The sequence below is a fragment of the Salvelinus sp. IW2-2015 genome, linkage group LG13 (assembly GCF_002910315.2).
Source record: "Salvelinus sp. IW2-2015 linkage group LG13, ASM291031v2, whole genome shotgun sequence".
NCBI classification, from domain to species: domain Eukaryota; kingdom Metazoa; phylum Chordata; class Actinopteri; order Salmoniformes; family Salmonidae; genus Salvelinus; species Salvelinus sp. IW2-2015.
The window spans coordinates 40,206,191-40,222,469 of record NC_036853.1 but is presented as its reverse complement, the minus strand read 5'-3'; the positions used below and the strand labels follow the sequence as shown (position 1 = coordinate 40,222,469).

General features: G+C 46.6%; 1 protein-coding gene across 4 annotated transcripts in view; it reads left to right on the top strand.

Moving 5' to 3' along the window:
* Positions 1–16,279, top strand: part of LOC111971451 (SH2B adapter protein 1) — a 60,203-nt gene that overhangs the window by 3,772 nt on the left and 40,152 nt on the right. For 3 of the 4 annotated variants that reach the window (XM_070446264.1, XM_070446263.1, XM_070446266.1), the window contains exons 3-9: positions 1,173–1,274; positions 1,597–1,688; positions 1,892–1,974; positions 6,386–6,532; positions 6,711–6,916; positions 11,301–11,475; positions 13,573–13,666. In XM_070446264.1, coding sequence (XP_070302365.1) covers positions 1,173–1,274; positions 1,597–1,688; positions 1,892–1,974; positions 6,386–6,532; positions 6,711–6,916; positions 11,301–11,475; positions 13,573–13,666 — 899 coding nt within the window. Of the gene's footprint in view, positions 1–1,172; positions 1,275–1,596; positions 1,689–1,891; positions 1,975–6,385; positions 6,533–6,710; positions 6,917–11,300; positions 11,483–11,522; positions 11,713–13,572; positions 13,667–16,279 lie in introns of those variants that run through there. The other variant, XM_070446265.1, reaches the window with a different exon arrangement.

Genomic DNA, 16,279 nt, shown 5'->3' with positions numbered 1-16,279 from the left:
TTTTAAGTTGACAGTTTTTGTTTAATGCCCTACCAGATAACACTGCCATATTGAGAACCATTTTTTTTGGAGGATAAAGTTCGCCTTTGTAATTGTACTACATTATTGTGAACGCATTATTTGTGACAAAAATATGAATAAGCATTTAACAATGCTTATTCTTAACATACAAAGTACAACATTTTATTTAAAATCCTTATTGGGTAAAACTATATTATTCCTCCCATTTTTTTCGATTTAATTTCCTCATTGTCATTTGAAATCCTGGCCACATTCTTAACAGTTTAGCCTGTCAATCAATCACTGTGGGTGGGATTGTCAGGGGAGGAACTGGATATTTGAGAGAGTCACAGGATTTGTAGGGGTTTCAGACCTGTTAAGGAATTACTGGGGGTGGGATTTTCAGCGAAGGGAGTAGATTAGTAATTGAGTCATTAAAACAGTTTTTCAATATATTGTGGCAAAACATAACAAAAATATAAACTCAACATGTACATAAAAAATACCAGAAATGTTCCATAAGCACAAAACAATTATTTCTCTCAAATTTTGTGCACACATTTGTTTGTATCCCTGTTAGTGAGCATTTCTCCTTTGCCAAGATAATCCATCAACCTGACAGGTGTGGCATATCAAGAAGCTGATTAAACAGCATGATCATTACACAGGTGAACCTTGTGCTGGGGACAAAAAGGCCACAGATGTCTCAAGTTTTGAYGGGTGTGTGCAATTGGCYTGCTGACTGCAGGAATGTCCACCAGAGCTGTTGCCAGAGAATTTAATGTTAATTTCACTACCATAAGTCGCCTTCAACGTCGTTTTAGAGAATTTGGCAGTACGTCCAACCGGCCTCACAACCGCAGACCACCTCCTGCGGTTGTGATGCTGAGGAGTATATCTGTCTATAATAAAGCCCTTTTTTGGGGGAAAAACTCATTCTGATTGGCTGGGCCTGGCTCACCAGTGGGTGGGGGGTTGGAGGCATCAGGGTAGATTGTGTATCCTTGATATAACACTGAAAGGCATGACAACCTGTCAACATGCTCCTTTGTAATGCTTGGAAATTAATGATATGTCATTGGCAGGCATAATGTGAAAATTGCACAATTTCTCTGAGCGCACAGATGGTGTCTTATTTATTCAATGTTCTTCTCTGTCCCACTGTCTCTCAGTCCTCCAAGCCCAGGCTGACTATCCCATGCTGCTCTATTGTGGATGTGAGGAGCACCACAGCCCTGGAGGTGCCTGACAAGGAGAACACCTTCCTCCTGCAGGTACACTCTGATTTGTCCATCCTTTCATTTCCTTAATTTTTTCAATTCCTCTTGTTCTCTCAGTTCATTTAATTCAGGTAGTCAGCTCCTGTTCAGCTTGCATCTGTAGACTGACTTGTATTTGGCTTGCTCGCTTTCTCTCACCCCCTCTCTCTCGCACTTCACCTCTCTCTCACCCCCTCTCTCACTCTCTCACCCCCCCTCTCTTTCTCTTGCCCTCTCTCACCCTCTCTTTTTCTCACCCCCCCTCCCTCTCTCTCACCCCCTCTCTCTGTTGACCCCATTCTCACTCTCTCGCTAACCCTATCTTTCTCTCTGTCAGTTGGAGGGACAGGTGCAGTATGTGATTGAGACGCGAGACGCTGTGCAGATGAGAGCCTGGTTGAGTGACATCAGGAACGGTATATGTATCAGGTAAGCAAATTGTGTGTTAAGTAATACATGTAACACATGAGTTTTCTTTCAAGTCAGTGATTAGGGAGGGGGGGGGCAGTGAGTGAGAGTTAAGAGGGACCATGTATCTGCTTGTATTCACTGTCTGTCAACTATTGATGAGGTCAACAGAAGTAGAAGTGACGTCCCACCTAGAACAAGTTTTGTGTATCTTGACTCTACAGTGAACAGGAGGACATAGAAGCTGTGTGTGGGGGACCCATGGACATCAGTGGAACGCCAGAATTCAGTGACCGCCTCTCTCAAGGTGAGTGGGGCATCCCAAATCCCAAATCGACCCCTAGACACCTCCCCAAGCCACTACWCTTAGACCAGTATATACCAACCAGTCAATATTTTTTTTGCCTTTGGCTGTTGGTGGTAAATGCATTTGATTCAGCTGCCCTGTGCGCTGGGTAGGCAAAGTGTTCCCATTTTGAACCATTTAGTTTGTCTGAAGGAACAAACTCTGCCTACCCGGCAGACCTGTAGAGCTAAATCAAGTGTGCCTACTGTGCTGGCCAATCGGATAGCTCAAATCACCGTGCCAGCAGCTTCCACTACCCCACAGCAAAGTTTGATACTACCCTAAATMAGATTTAATAACTTTTAAAATCCTGACCAGAGAGACTGTCAAAAATACAGCAAATAGCTGCTGTTTTTATGATTCAACACTTTTACAAAACATAAAACGCACTTCTTCCTACTTACACTCGCACTACAACCAGCACTGCAGCTGCAGTGAATGAGTAGCAAAGTGTATCGATAGGCCTGCGTTTTTATTATTAACGGCTCGTCGTGTCTATTTTAATGTAGACTAATATTTCACTTTCTCTGGTCATAGGAACAACATGAATTTGTGCATGAGGCAGAAATAATGCTGTGTGACTCGGGGTTGGTCATCAGACTGTGTCCCCTCTCTCTGGTCAGTCTCACTGGAGAAAAATGAGAGATCGGGGACCGTGAGAGGCGGACCCTCTGCTGCTCACTCTCTCCCTCCATCCGCTGAGACTGACCATCAGATGCAGGTACAACCAYACATGGAAACGGTTTGTGGGTTTATGAAATGCACATTCCTTTATTGAATATAATATGTGTATGATGCCTTGTCCTTTTGGTGCTGCCGATGTAGCCTGTAGAGAGAAACGCAGGTTGTGAGTTCCGCCGGCAATTCATTTGGTTTTGGCAGCAATCATTTGTTTGTTGCAACGCATTTAATGTTTCTTATCTGCKTTTTCTTATGTTACTGCTTCGGCATATGACACTTTCTGTACTACTCTAACCCTGGCAACCTCAATCTCCCTTTCTCTCACCGGACACCTCCGATCTCCAGCCCCATGGCACCCCCACAACTAACACACATTACTTTCTCCACCGATACCACACATTCCTTCGTCTCATGCCCTCCTGTACACTTCTCACATCTAGGCATCTCCCTCCGACACACTGCTGCAACATGCCCATAAACTTGACACCTTAAACACTGTTTTATTTTCGGAACAAAAGCTCTCATGGGGTAATTGACACTTCCTTCCATGACCTTATCTGGCAAAGACTCTGCATCAAAACTCAGCATGACAGACAATGTCTTCTCCGTTTCCCCACACTCTCCACTGGATCTACAACTCACCAAACGGCAGGCATTAGACACCGGGAATCTTCAATTTCAACTGCTCCTCCTCAACACTTAATGCTAATCCGGAGCGCCCACTCCCTCTGGGCGGAGGAAACACAATAAATCATCACGAGACCACTCCGAGTTACCTTCAACAACTAAACAGTCCCCAACCTGACACCACATATGGATCAGACAAAATACAAGGATCCATTCGCTCTACAAATCTCACTCCCACTGGGCCAGAATCATCCTTATCATCCTCGGGACAAGGTCCGAATTCAGCGGTCCTCACTGCAGGTATTTCATCCTCACTCTCGCCAGGTTCCATATCTGATGGACTTGACGCCGACCTTCCTCACCACACTGCTTCCCTCTATACTCAACTTCTTCTCAGCAGTCATCACTGCACCTGCCACCACAGTTAATTCATCCTCACGCTTGTCACGTTCAATTTCCTCTTCAAGCTCTTCCAAACATTCTGTGAGATCCTCCATTCCATATTCACTCAGGAGATAGTCCACTTTTTTGTCTGCCATCTTACCCGCGTGTCTCATCTCATCACCATCAAGCAGCCCCTGCTGCTATCACGATCACATTTTCGGGATATTCTGTCCTCTTCCACTTCATTGATTGGTGTTACAGTATTAGATTGTCAAACAGAACTGTGTTCAGGAGCTCTAATTATCCAGGGTTCCAGTATGTGGTTGAATTCCAGGGGGGGGGGGGAGAAATGTATGCTTTATGCAGGGTCCTACACAATTTATTGAAATGTATTTGTATTTAGGAATGTTTGATTCATTGCCTAAATAGACTGAACAAAAATATGAATGCAACAATTTCAAAGATTTGACTAAGTTACAGTTCATATAAGGCAATCAGTCAATTGAAATGAATTCATTAGGCCATCATTTATGGATTTCACATGACTGGGAATACAGATATGCATCTGTTGGTCACAGATCAGAAAACCAGTCAGTATCTGGTGTGACCACCATTTGCCACATGCAGCGAGACACATCTCCTTTGCAGAGTTGATCAGACTGTTGATTGTGGCCTGTGGAATTGTGTCCCACTCCTCWTCAATGGCTGTGCGAAGTTGCTGGATATTGGAGGGAACTGGAACACGCTGTCGTACACATCAATCCAGAGCATCCCAAATATGTTCAGTGGGTGACATGTCTGGTTAGTATGCAGGCCATGGAAGAAAGGGGATATTTTCATCTTCCAGGAATTGTGTACAGATCCTTGCGACATGGGGCCTTGCATTATCATGCTGAAACATGAGGTGATGGCGGCGGATGAATGGCACGACAATGGGCCTCAGGATCTCGTCTTAGGATCTCGTCACAGTATATCTGTGCATTCAAATTGCCATCAATAAAATGCAATTGTCTTCATTGTTTGTAGCTTACCCTGCCAATACCATAACCCCACCGCCACCARGGAGCACTCTGTTCACAACGTTCAGCAAACCGCTCGCCCATACGACGCCATACACGCTGTTTGCCATCTGCCCGGTACAGTTAAAACTGGGTTTCATCCGTGAAGAGCACACCTCTCCAGTGGCCATCGAAGGTGAGCATTTGCCCATTGCAGTCGGAAAAAGACCCTGGTGAGGACAACGAGCATACAGATGAGCTTCCCTTAGACGGGTTCTGACAGTTTGTGCAGAAATTCTTTGGTTGTGCTAACCCACAGTTTCATCAGTTGTCCGTGTGGTTGGTTTCAGATGATCCCGCAGATGAAGAAGCCGGATGTAGAGGTGTTGGAGGCGGCTTATGGTAGAGAAATGAACATAAAATTCTCTGTCAACAGCTCTGGTGGACATTCCTGCAGTCAGCAAGCCATTTGCATGCTCCCTCAGCTTGAGACATCTGTGGCATTGTGTTGTGACAAAACTGCACATTTTAGAGTGGCAATTTATTGTCCCCAGCACAAGGCTCACCTGTGTAATGATCATGCTGTTTAATCAGTTTTTTGATATGCCACACCTGTCAGGTGGATGGATTATCTTGGCAAAGGAGAAATTCTCACTGACAGGGTACTAATTGTGCAAAACATTTTAGAGAAATAAGCTTTTTCTTGAACATGGGATCTTTTTTTTCACACTTTACATGTTGCGTTTATTTTTTTGTTCAGTATATGTTTATTGTGCTGTTCAGGCCTTTATGTAAGATAACTGTTACCATTGATTTGTGATTGGTCTAAAATGGTACAGTCCAAGGTGAGACCTGATGGGAATTGTACTTGAAACCCTGCCATTTCATTGTTGGGCAGACAGGACAAGGGTAAGGTTGCCATGCTGGTTGAACGCTATATTTTCAACTATTGATTGAAGCTTGGTTTCTTTGGAGCTCAACTTATTATTTGATACATTTTACAGTTTATGGTCCAGTTTTTGTTATGTTTGTTATTTTTGTTTGTACATAGTGTACAGTTTTCCGGTGGCTTCACCTCACCGCTGTAAATTAACAACCTCATTCTGAGTTTGCCCCGTATCGCCTCCTTACTGAAACTTCCACCGCTAGYGTGGCCTCCGTTACAGGCCGACTGCAATAAACRTCATTCATACAGAACTGTTTTTATTTAGTAAATGTTGCATAGGCTTARATTTAAAAAWATATATATTTTTAGAAARAGTTCTGAGRTGTAGATCTCGGCTTGCATTTTGAAAGTGAACTTGGCTCAGAAAAGGTTGGTGACCACTGCCTTAGACACTTAATCTGTAAGAATCTACAAACAGCAGACATGTAGCATAAGGTAAGGAGGAGCTACTACCATATTCCTTACCTATCCAATCTTTTCAAATATGACTGCACGGGAATAGGATCTAGGAGCCCATTTGGGATTGTTGTGTGACGATTTCCCTGTGTTTCACAATTTTTTTGCAGCTTTACAAATATACAGTTAGAGCACTTAACACCACATACAGAAAGCGAGACGACAAATGTTGTTTTAACTATGTGTCCAACGTTCCTTTACTATTTGAAAGTACAAGAATAAGGTTTATGTCTGCTTAAATAATAAGACTGATGTTTTTGCTCCTGTCCTGTTGTTGCAGTGTGTTATGGAGGTGTGGGCGGCTCCTCCCCGCTGATGGACCCACGCCCCCCAGAGTTACCGCCCCGCGCCCCTCTGGACGAATCAGACGGACGCGGGGGCGGAGCCGGCCTGGGCACACCATTTGCGGAGACGCCAGATGCCACAGGTGAAGGCTGCTACTTACYCAGTTAGCACACACACGCAAACGCTTGCACAAACACACATACCTGTGTGAATGTACAGTGCAAGTCTGGTGACACCTTTTTTTTGTCTAATCTTTTCATCACTCCCCAAATCCCTCCTCCCCTCATCCATCATTCCCCTCATCCCTCCTCACCTCCCAGGCTCCTTCCTGTTCTCAGACGTGGTGGAGGCGGTGGAGCACCCTCTGAGCGAGTGCCAGTGGTTCCACGGGACGTTGTCGCGCCTCAAGGCGGCCCAGCTGGTGCTGGCGGGGGGTATGGCCAGCCACGGRGTCTTCCTTGTGCGCCAGAGCGAGACACGCCGCGGGGAGTACGTCCTCACCTTCAACTTCCAGGGCAAGGCCAAGGTACAAGAGACAGGAGAGGGAGAGTGTGTGTCAAATGAAATCGGATTTTATTTGTCACATGCGCCAAATACAGCTGGTGTGGACTTTACCGTGAAATGCTTGCTTACGAGCCCTTCCCAACAATACAGCGTTTTTAAAATAAAAAATGAAATGGTAAAAAGAGGAATACAATWAAATACTCAAGAATGGAGCTAAATACAGGGAGTACCAGTACCAGATCAGAGGTACGAGGTGTTTGAGGTAGACATGTACATGAAGGCAGGGTAAAGTGACTAGGCATCAGGATAGATAATAAGAGTAATAATTAGAGTAAAATAAAGAACAGAGCAGCCGCAGCAAGTTACGTGTTTGTGTTGTCCGTCTGCGTGTAGGTGTTCTGTGTGTGTGCGTATGTAGTGAATGTGTGTGTGTTTTGGTTTTGTGTGGGAGTGTCAATGTAGTGTGTGTGTGTGTGTGTGTGTATATATATATACAGGACGGACAGCTGATCATCCTCGCAGTGGCAGACCATGTGGAACAACACCTGCACAGGATCGGTACATCCGAACATCTGCGGTACCGGTACAGGATGGCAACAATAACTGCCCGAGTTACACCAGGAACGCACAATCCCTCCATCAGTGCTCAGACTGTCCGCAATAGGCTGAGAGAGGCTGGACTGAGGGCTTGTAGGCCTGTTGTAAGGCAGGTCCTCACCAGACATCACCGGCAACAACGTCGCCTATGGGCACAAACCCGCCATCGCTGGACCAGACAGGACTGGCAAAAAGTGCTGTTCACTGACGAGTCACATTTTTGTCTCATCAAATCAAAGTTTATTTGTCACGTGCGCTGAATACAACAGGTGTAGACCTTAGAGTGAAATGCTTACTTACCTTTTTTGCACTATTGGTTAGAGCCTGTATTAGGTAAACAATAGGTAGGTAAAGAAATAAAACATCAGTAAAAAGACGGGCTATATACAGTAGCGAGGCTATAAAAGTAGCGAGGCTACATACAGGGGTGATGGTCGGATTCGTGTTTATCGTCGAAGGAATTTAGCGTTACACCGAGGCCTGTATTCTGGAGCGGGATCGGTTTGGAGGTGGAGGGTCCGTCATGGTCTGGGGCGGTGTGTCACAGCATCATCGGACTGAGCTTGTTGTCATTGCAGGCAATCTCAATGCTGTGTATTACAGGGAATACATCCTCCTCCCTCATGTGGTACCCTTCTGCAGGTCCATCCTGACATGAAAATGCCACCAGCCATACTGCTTGTTTCTGTGCTTGATTTCCTGCAAGACAGAATGTCAGTGTTCTGCCATGGTCAGCGAGAGCCCGGGTCTCAATCCCATTGAGCACGTCTGGGACCTGTTGGATCGGAGGGTGAGGTCTAGGGCCATTCCCCACCAGAAATGTCTGGAAACTTGCAGGTGCCTTGGTGGTAGAGTTGGGTACAAATCTCACAGCAAAGAACTGGCAAAATCTTGTGTTAGTCCATGAGGAGCAGATGCAACTGCAGTACTTAATGCGCTGGTGGCCACACAGATACTGACTGTTATTTTTGATTTTGATCCCCTTTGTTTTCAGGGACACATTATTCAATTTCTGTTAGTCCACATCTCTGTGGAACTTGTTCAGCTTAGGTCTCAGTTGTTTGAATCTTATTTTCCATACAAATATTTACACCATGTTAAGTTGACAGTGAGAGGACGTTTCTTTTTTTGCTTAGTTAATATATACAGTTTAAGTCGGAAGTTTACATACACTTCGGTTGAAGTCATTAAACTAGTTTTTCAACCATTCCCACACATTTCTTGTCAACATACTAACAGTGCAAGTCGGTTAGGACATCTAATTTGTGCATGACACAGGTCATTTTTCAACAATTGTTTACAGACAGATTAATTCACTGTATCACAATTCCATTGGGTCAGAGTTTGCATACACTAAGTTGACTGTGCCTTTAAACAGCTTGGAAAATTCCAGAAAATGATGTCATGGCTTTAGAAAGCTTCTGATAGGCTAATTGACATAATTTGAGTCAATTGGAGGTGTACCTGTGGGAATATATTTTAAGACCTTCAAAATCAGTGCCTCTGCTTGACGTCATGGGAAAATCAAAAGAAATCAGCCAAGACTCGAAAGAAAATTGTAGATCCTCCACAAGTCTAGTTCATCCTTGGTAGCAATTTCCAAATGCCTTAAGGTTACCACGTTCATACTGTACAAAACATAATAGTACGCAAGTAAAACACCAATGGGACCACGCAGCATCATACTGCTCAGGAAGGAGACGCTTTCTGTTTCTAGAAGATGAACGTACTTTGGTGTGAAAAGTGCAAATCAATCCCAGAACAACAGCAAAGGACCCTGTGGAAGATGCTGGAGGAAACAGGTACAAGGTATCTATATCCACAGTAAAACGAGTCCTATATCGACATAACTGAAAGGCCGCTCAGCAAGGAAGAAGCCACTGCTCCAAAACCGCAATACAAAAAGCCAGACTACGGTTTGCAACTGCACATGGGGACAAAGATCGTATGTTTTGGATAAATGTCCTTGGTCTGATGAAACAAAAATAGAACTGTTTGGCCATAAATGACCATCGTGTTTGTTTGAGGGAAAAGGGGGATGCTTGCAAGCCGAAGAACACTGTCCCAACCGTGGAGCACGGGGTGCAGCATCATGTTGTGGGGGTGCTTTGCTGCAGGAGGGACTGGTGCACTTCACAAAATAGATGGCATCATGAGGATGGACAATTATGTTGGATATATTGAAGCAACATCTCAAGACATCAGTCAGCAAGTTAAATATTGGTCTTCCAAATGGACAATGACCCCAAGCATACTTCCAAAGTTGTGGCAAAATGGCTTAAAGACAACAATGTCAAGGTATTGGAGTGGCCATCACAAATCCCTGACTCAATCCTATAGAAATTTGTGGGCAGAACTGAGGAAGCGTGTGCGAGCAAGGAGGCATACCAACCTGACTCAGTTACACCTGCTCTGTCTGGGCCAAAATTCACCCAACTTATTGTGAGAAGCTTGTGGAAGGCTACCCGAAACGTTTGACCCAAGTTAAACAATTTAAAGGCAATGCGTCCATATACTAATTGAGTGTATGTAAACTTCTGACCCACTGTAAATGTGATGAAAGAAATAAAAGCTGAAATAAATCATTCTCTCTACTATTATTCTGACATTTCACATTCTTAAAATAAAGTGCTGTTGCAAACTGACCTAAGACAGGGAATTTTGACTAGGATTAAATGTCAGGAATTGTGAAAAACTGAGTTTAGATGTATTTGGCTAAGGAGTATGTAAACTTTGGACTTCAACTGTATATAAATATATTTATAGTGAGTGTGCGTAGGGTCAGTGCATGATACAGGCATTGCAGTTAGTTTGTGTACCATTAATTGACTATTTTTTGCAGTCTGGCAATTTAGCAGTCTCTGAGCCTGTTCATCCGAGAGCCAATGCTCTGATACTGTTTGCTGGACGGTTAGCAGAGAGAACAGTCTATGACTTTGGTGGCTGGAGTCTTTAGCAATTTTTCCGGCCTTCCTCGGGCATTTTTCCGGCCTTCCTCGGGCACAACCAGTCGTGGTTGAACAGGGAGTACAGAAGGGGACTAAGTACACACCCCTGAGGGGCCCCCATGTTGAGGGTCAGCGTGGTAGAGGTGTTGTTGCCTAACCTCACCATCTGGGGCCGGTCCGTCAGTAAGTCCAGGATCCAGTTGCAGAGGGAGGGGTTCAGTCCCAGGGTCTTAAGCTTGGTGATGAGCTTGGAGMGGACTATGGTGTTGAACGTTGAGCTGTAGCCCATTCTCACAAAGTTATTTCCCCTCTTGTCCAGGTAGGAGGGGGCAGTGTGAAGTGCAATTGAGATTTCATCATCTGTGTATTGGAGTGGGTTTAGGGTGTCTGGGATGATGATGTTGATGTGTGTCACGACCAGCCTTTCAAAGCACTTAATAGTTACAGATGCGTGTGCTACAGGGTGATAGTCATTTAGGCAGGTTACTTTGGAGCTCTTTGGAACTGTGAAAATGGTGGTCAGCTTGAAACATGTTGGGATTACAGACTGGGACGAGGTCTGCGCAGTCTTTGAGAACGCGCAGTGGTATTCCATCTGGCCCATCGGCCTTGTGATTGTTAACCTGTTGAAACGTTTTGCTCACATCGGCCACAGAGCGCGAGATCACACCTGCTAAGTAGCATCCAAGGCTTACCCATATCCCCCTCTCTTCTCCCTTCTTTCGTCTCTCCCCCTTCTCCTTCCCTCTATCCCCCTTCTCATTCTCTCTCTCCCCCCATACCTCCCTTTTCCACTTTCTCTCTCTCTCTCTCCATACTTCTCTTCCCTCCCTCTCTCTCCCTTCTCTCTGTCCGCTGCAGCACCTGCGTCTATCTCTGAACGAGGACGGCCAGTGCCGGGTGCAGCACCTGTGGTTCCAGTCCATATTCGACATGCTGGAGCACTTCCGGGTTCACCCAATCCCCCTGGAGTCTGGGGGTGCCTCGGACGTCACCCTCATCAGCTTTGTGGGAGCCACCGCCGTCCGGCAGCCAGGTAACAGGTCAGGGGTGNGCCACCGCCGTCCGGCAGCCAGGTAACAGGTCAGGGGTGGAAGGTCACAGGATGTTCCACTAGGATGCAACTGCACTGGGTTTACACTGGCCTCTAAAGGCAAGTCTTGGGTGTTGTATGTACCTTGTATGTCTGGTGTATGTGTTTTATGKATTATGATTGGCTTACACTATGCTATTACGCCAGTGAATCAATACAGTGTGCGTGTGTGTCATCCCATTGAAGATCAGGTGTGTGTGTGTGTGTGTGTGTGTGTGTGTGTGTGTACAGGCCATAAGTAATGTTGTGTGTGCTAAAACATGGCCACTGCATGATGTTTCTGCCAATGTCATTATAACATAAGACTAGCTGCTTTGCATCCTCATCCTGTGTCCACTACAGCAGGGACGTCACTAGAGATTCATGTATAGGGGGGCTAAGCCGTTTGTAGGGGGTCTGTGCATACCCCCCCAGGATTTTTTTTAAAGCCCCCAAAACGTATTTTCATCATGTCTTTTTAGAGTAATAATGGGTGCAAAATCTATCAAAAGAAGGTTATTTTTGGTCAAGGTTGGCTAAGTTTGTGTTAGACACTGATCTAATATGACTAACTTAAATTCTAACCACTCTGTCCCCATCCATCCAACACCAACAAAAGGTGCAAAAATGGCTGTACTATGTAGCCARAATACGTTTTGGATTTTATTTTGAGAGAGAGAGAACTGAGAAGACATGCAGGTCATATTATACCATTAGAAAAAAACCTTTATTTAAATGTCACCCTTTTGTTAATTGTTTCTCAAAATTAACCCAATAATTCAGACACACGGAACATCTTAAACAGTATCGTCCACAATGGAACAAAACTAAATTCAACTAATGAGCTAAACAAAATAAAGAATAACTGGAAAATCATTTGGAATAAAATCTGATWWAAAAAAAAAAGTAAGATCCCAAACAAATATTACAACCTATATTACAGAACTGCTTCTCTTTTGATGCCATATTTTGTGGATGGACGCATCAAAGTGTACCTRCTATTTTTGTTTGAACTGGTAACATCTTCATTTCTCACCGGATTGGCCTTCGGCGGAGCTGCTGGCACTGCCRCTCTTGAATAATTTCCGTATATCCATCTAACGTTAGTCGTTAGCTAGCCTACAGTTGAGAAATTGAGGATAATACAATGACATTGTGATCAACACTATGTCACCTTTTCTACGCATGACCCACTGATAATTGTTTTGCAATGGCCTACTGAATGAAAGCAATTGATTTATGATAAATATATGTGCATGATGTTACGTCACTGTCTCAATTTATAGCCCTGGCACAGATAGCAAAACGATATTAAAATACTAACGTTAACTTAGATTCATCGCCAACATAGCTTAGTCGAGTTTTAAAAGACCCGTTAATTTACGTTAGCTAACTCGTAACGTCTTTACACTGTAACTTACAGCAGCTCACATAACACGTATTGGGTTATCTAGAGCTTTGATTATGACCAAGGTCTATAGTAGTGAATACTCTCTCTCTAAACTTACCAACAGAATTTCACATGTACTATCTGTCCATGAATCCGTCCTGTCAGGCTTTTCCTGTCTGTTTACTGTTAGCTAGCGTCCCCCTCAAGCCACAGAATAGCTAACGGTAACCAAATTTAGCTACAAGTAGGCCTAACAATCACTTAGCGCCAAGCAGCAGCCTCCCCCAGGTCCTTGTGCCGCCCGGTAAGAGTTTAGAGATGCGATGAAACGGTTGCCTAGCGACGTCCCTGCATCTACAGCATGCGGTGGCTTACAATGCGCGCGCACACACACGCGCACACTACTGGAAGTGGGGCGCCGGCATGGCTTGGTCCCATCAATTTGCACTGATGCTCCCTACCCATAACACCCCGCTCGATTACAAACACAACTGCCCCCCTTTCCTTCAACACACAATTCCAAATCAACCCCTTGCCCATACTACCCTCCCCTTGCCTCCTAGCATCTACCTCCTCTCCTTCTACCCCCTTCTTTCTGTCCTCTCCTGTGTCTTCCAGAGCTCATGATTGGCTGTCTCTGTTATTGTGTTTTCGTTGGGTCATTCTCGCAGGCCGGGACAGGGCAAGCAAGCTCGGCCCACAGTCTGTGATGTCATCCCCACGCGCCACCTGTGACTCTCCATCAACCCCATCTTCTGACTGTGTGTAAGTGAGACCAGACTCCAGCAGAAAAGTGACCGAGTGTGAGAGAGGAGTTTGGTGAGGAGAGAGAGCGATGTGAGAGAGAGAGAGAGAAGAAGAGAGAGACGCGAGTGTGTGTGTGTGTGTGAGAGGTGAGAGAGGGAGAGTGGAGAGAGAGACCGAGCTTGTGAGAGAGAGAACCGAGGGTGAGGAGAGAGACCGAGTGTGAGAGAGAGACCGAGTGTGAGAGAGAGACCGAGTGTGTGAGGGAGACCGAGTGTGTGAAGACTGAGAGAGAGCCGACGCTCGTGAAAGAGAGAGAGAGAGAGAACCGAGAGAGAGCGAGAGAGAGAGAGAGACCGCCGTGTGAGATGAGAGAGAGCGCCGAGTGTGAGTATGAAGAGAGAGCCCGAGAAGTGTGAGAGAGTGTGAGAGAGAGAACGAAGAGTGTGAGAGAGTATGAAGAGAGAGACCGAGAAGTCGTGAGAGATAGAGAGACCGAGGAGTGTGGGATAAGAAAAGAGGACCCGAGTGTGTGAGAGAAAGACACCGAGTGTGTGAGAGAGAGAAACCGAGTGTGTGAGAGAGAGAGAGCATCGAGTGTGTGAGAGAGAGAGCCACGAGTGTGTGGAGCCGAGAGAGAGACAGTGTGTGAGAAAGAGAGAGACAGTGTGTGGAGAGAGAGAGAGACAGGTGTGAGAGCCAGAGAGGAGACAGAGTGCTGAGAGAGAGAGAGACAGTGTGTGGTGAGACGAGAGAGAGAGAGAGAGCAGAGACACAGTGTGAGAGAGAGAGAAGACAGTGTGTGTGAGACACCGAGTGTGTGAGAGCGAGACACCGAGTGTTGGTGAGAGAGAGAGACACCGAGTTGTGTGAGAGAGAGAGACACCGCGTGTGGGTGAGAGAGATGAGATACAGTGTGAGAGATAGAGAGAGACCAGAAGTGTGAGAGAGAGATGAGACATTGTGAGAGAGAGAGAGAGCACAGTGTGAGAGAAGAGAAGAGCAGACAGAGTGTGAGAAGAGAGAGAGACAGTGTGTGTTGGAGAGAGAGAGAGAGCCGAGCAGACACAGTGTGAGAGAGAGAAGAGACATGTGGTGTGGAGAGAACCGAGGTTGGTGAGAGACAGAGCGTGAGAAGAGAGAGAACGAGCGTGAGGAGGGAGACAGAGCGTGAGAGGGGAGACAGAGCGTGAGCAGAGAGACGAGCCGTGGAGAGAGAGACAGACGTGAGAGAAGAAGACAGAGCGTGAGAGATGAGCCAGAGCGTGAGAGAGGAGAAGACAGAGCGTGCAGAGAGAGAACAGAGCGTGAGAGAAGAAAGAGCGTGCAGAGAGAGAAAGAGCGTGAGAGAGAGAGAGAAGAGCGTGAGAGAGAGAGAGAGAGAGAGCGTAGAGAAAGAGAGAGAGAGAGCGTGAGAGAGAGAGAAGAGAGAGAAGCGTGAGAGAGGGAGGAGCAGAGCGTGAGAGAGAGAAGACAGAGCGTGAGAGAGAAGAGACCAGAGCGTGAGAGAGAGAGACCAGAGCGTGAGAGAGAGAGACAGAGCGTGAGAGAGAGAGCCAGAGCGTGTGAGAGAGAGACAAGCGTGAAGACGAGAGACAGACGCGTGAGAGAGAGATGCCGAGCGTGAGAGAGAAGAGACCAGAGGTGAGAGAGAGACAGAGCGTGAGAGAAGAGAGTAACAGAGCGTGAGAGAGAGAAGACAAGAGCGTGAGAGAGAGAGACAGAGCGTGAGATGGAGAGACAAGATGCGTGAAGAGAGAGACAGAGCGTGAGAGAGAGAGACAGAGCGTGAGAAGAGAGAAGACAGAAGCGTGCAGAGAGAGAGAAAGAGCGTGAGAGAGAGAGACAGAGCGTGACGAGAGACTGAGCGTGAGCAAGAAGACTGAGCGTGAGCAAGAGAACTGAGCGTGAGCAAGAGACTGAGTGTGAGAAGAGACAGCTGTGAGGACAAAGAGAGACACCCGAGGGTGAGAGAGGAGACACCGAGGTGTAAGAGAGAGAAGACGCCGGGTAACGAAAGGACGAGGCGCCGGGTCGTGAGAGAGAGCCGAGACCGCCGGGTTGTGAGGCGAGAACGCCGTGTGAGAGAGAGACCCGCGGTGTGAGAGAGAACCGCCGGGGTTTTGAGAGACGCGGGTGGGAAGAGAGACGCCGTGTGTGTGAAGAGAGAGAGAACGCGAGAAACGGCGAGAGAGAGGCCGAGTGTGGAGCTGTGAAACAGCAAGAGACGAGTGTGAGAGAGAGAGAGAGACCAAGTGTGGTGAGAGAGAGAGAGACCCGAGTGTGAGAGAGAGACCGCGTGTGTGTGACAGAGAGAGAGAGAGACGGGGCGGAGCCGCGGGAGAGAGTGGAGATCATGGGAGCGCGAAGAAGAAGTGGGAGACATGGCGGAGCGCGAGATGAGAGTGGAGGACATGGCGGAGCTCGAAGAGAGAGTGGGAGACAGGCGGAGCGCGAGAGCCCAGTGGGCGACATGGCGGAGCGCGAGAGAGAGAGTGGGAGAAGTGGGCGAGCGGCGAGACGTGGCGTGGAAGGGAGAGAGGGGGGAAAACGTGGTGAGCGCAGAAGAGAGATGAGAGAGGGAGACCTTGGCGAGCTCGAGAGAGAAAGAGGGAAGAAGAGAGGGAGACCGCG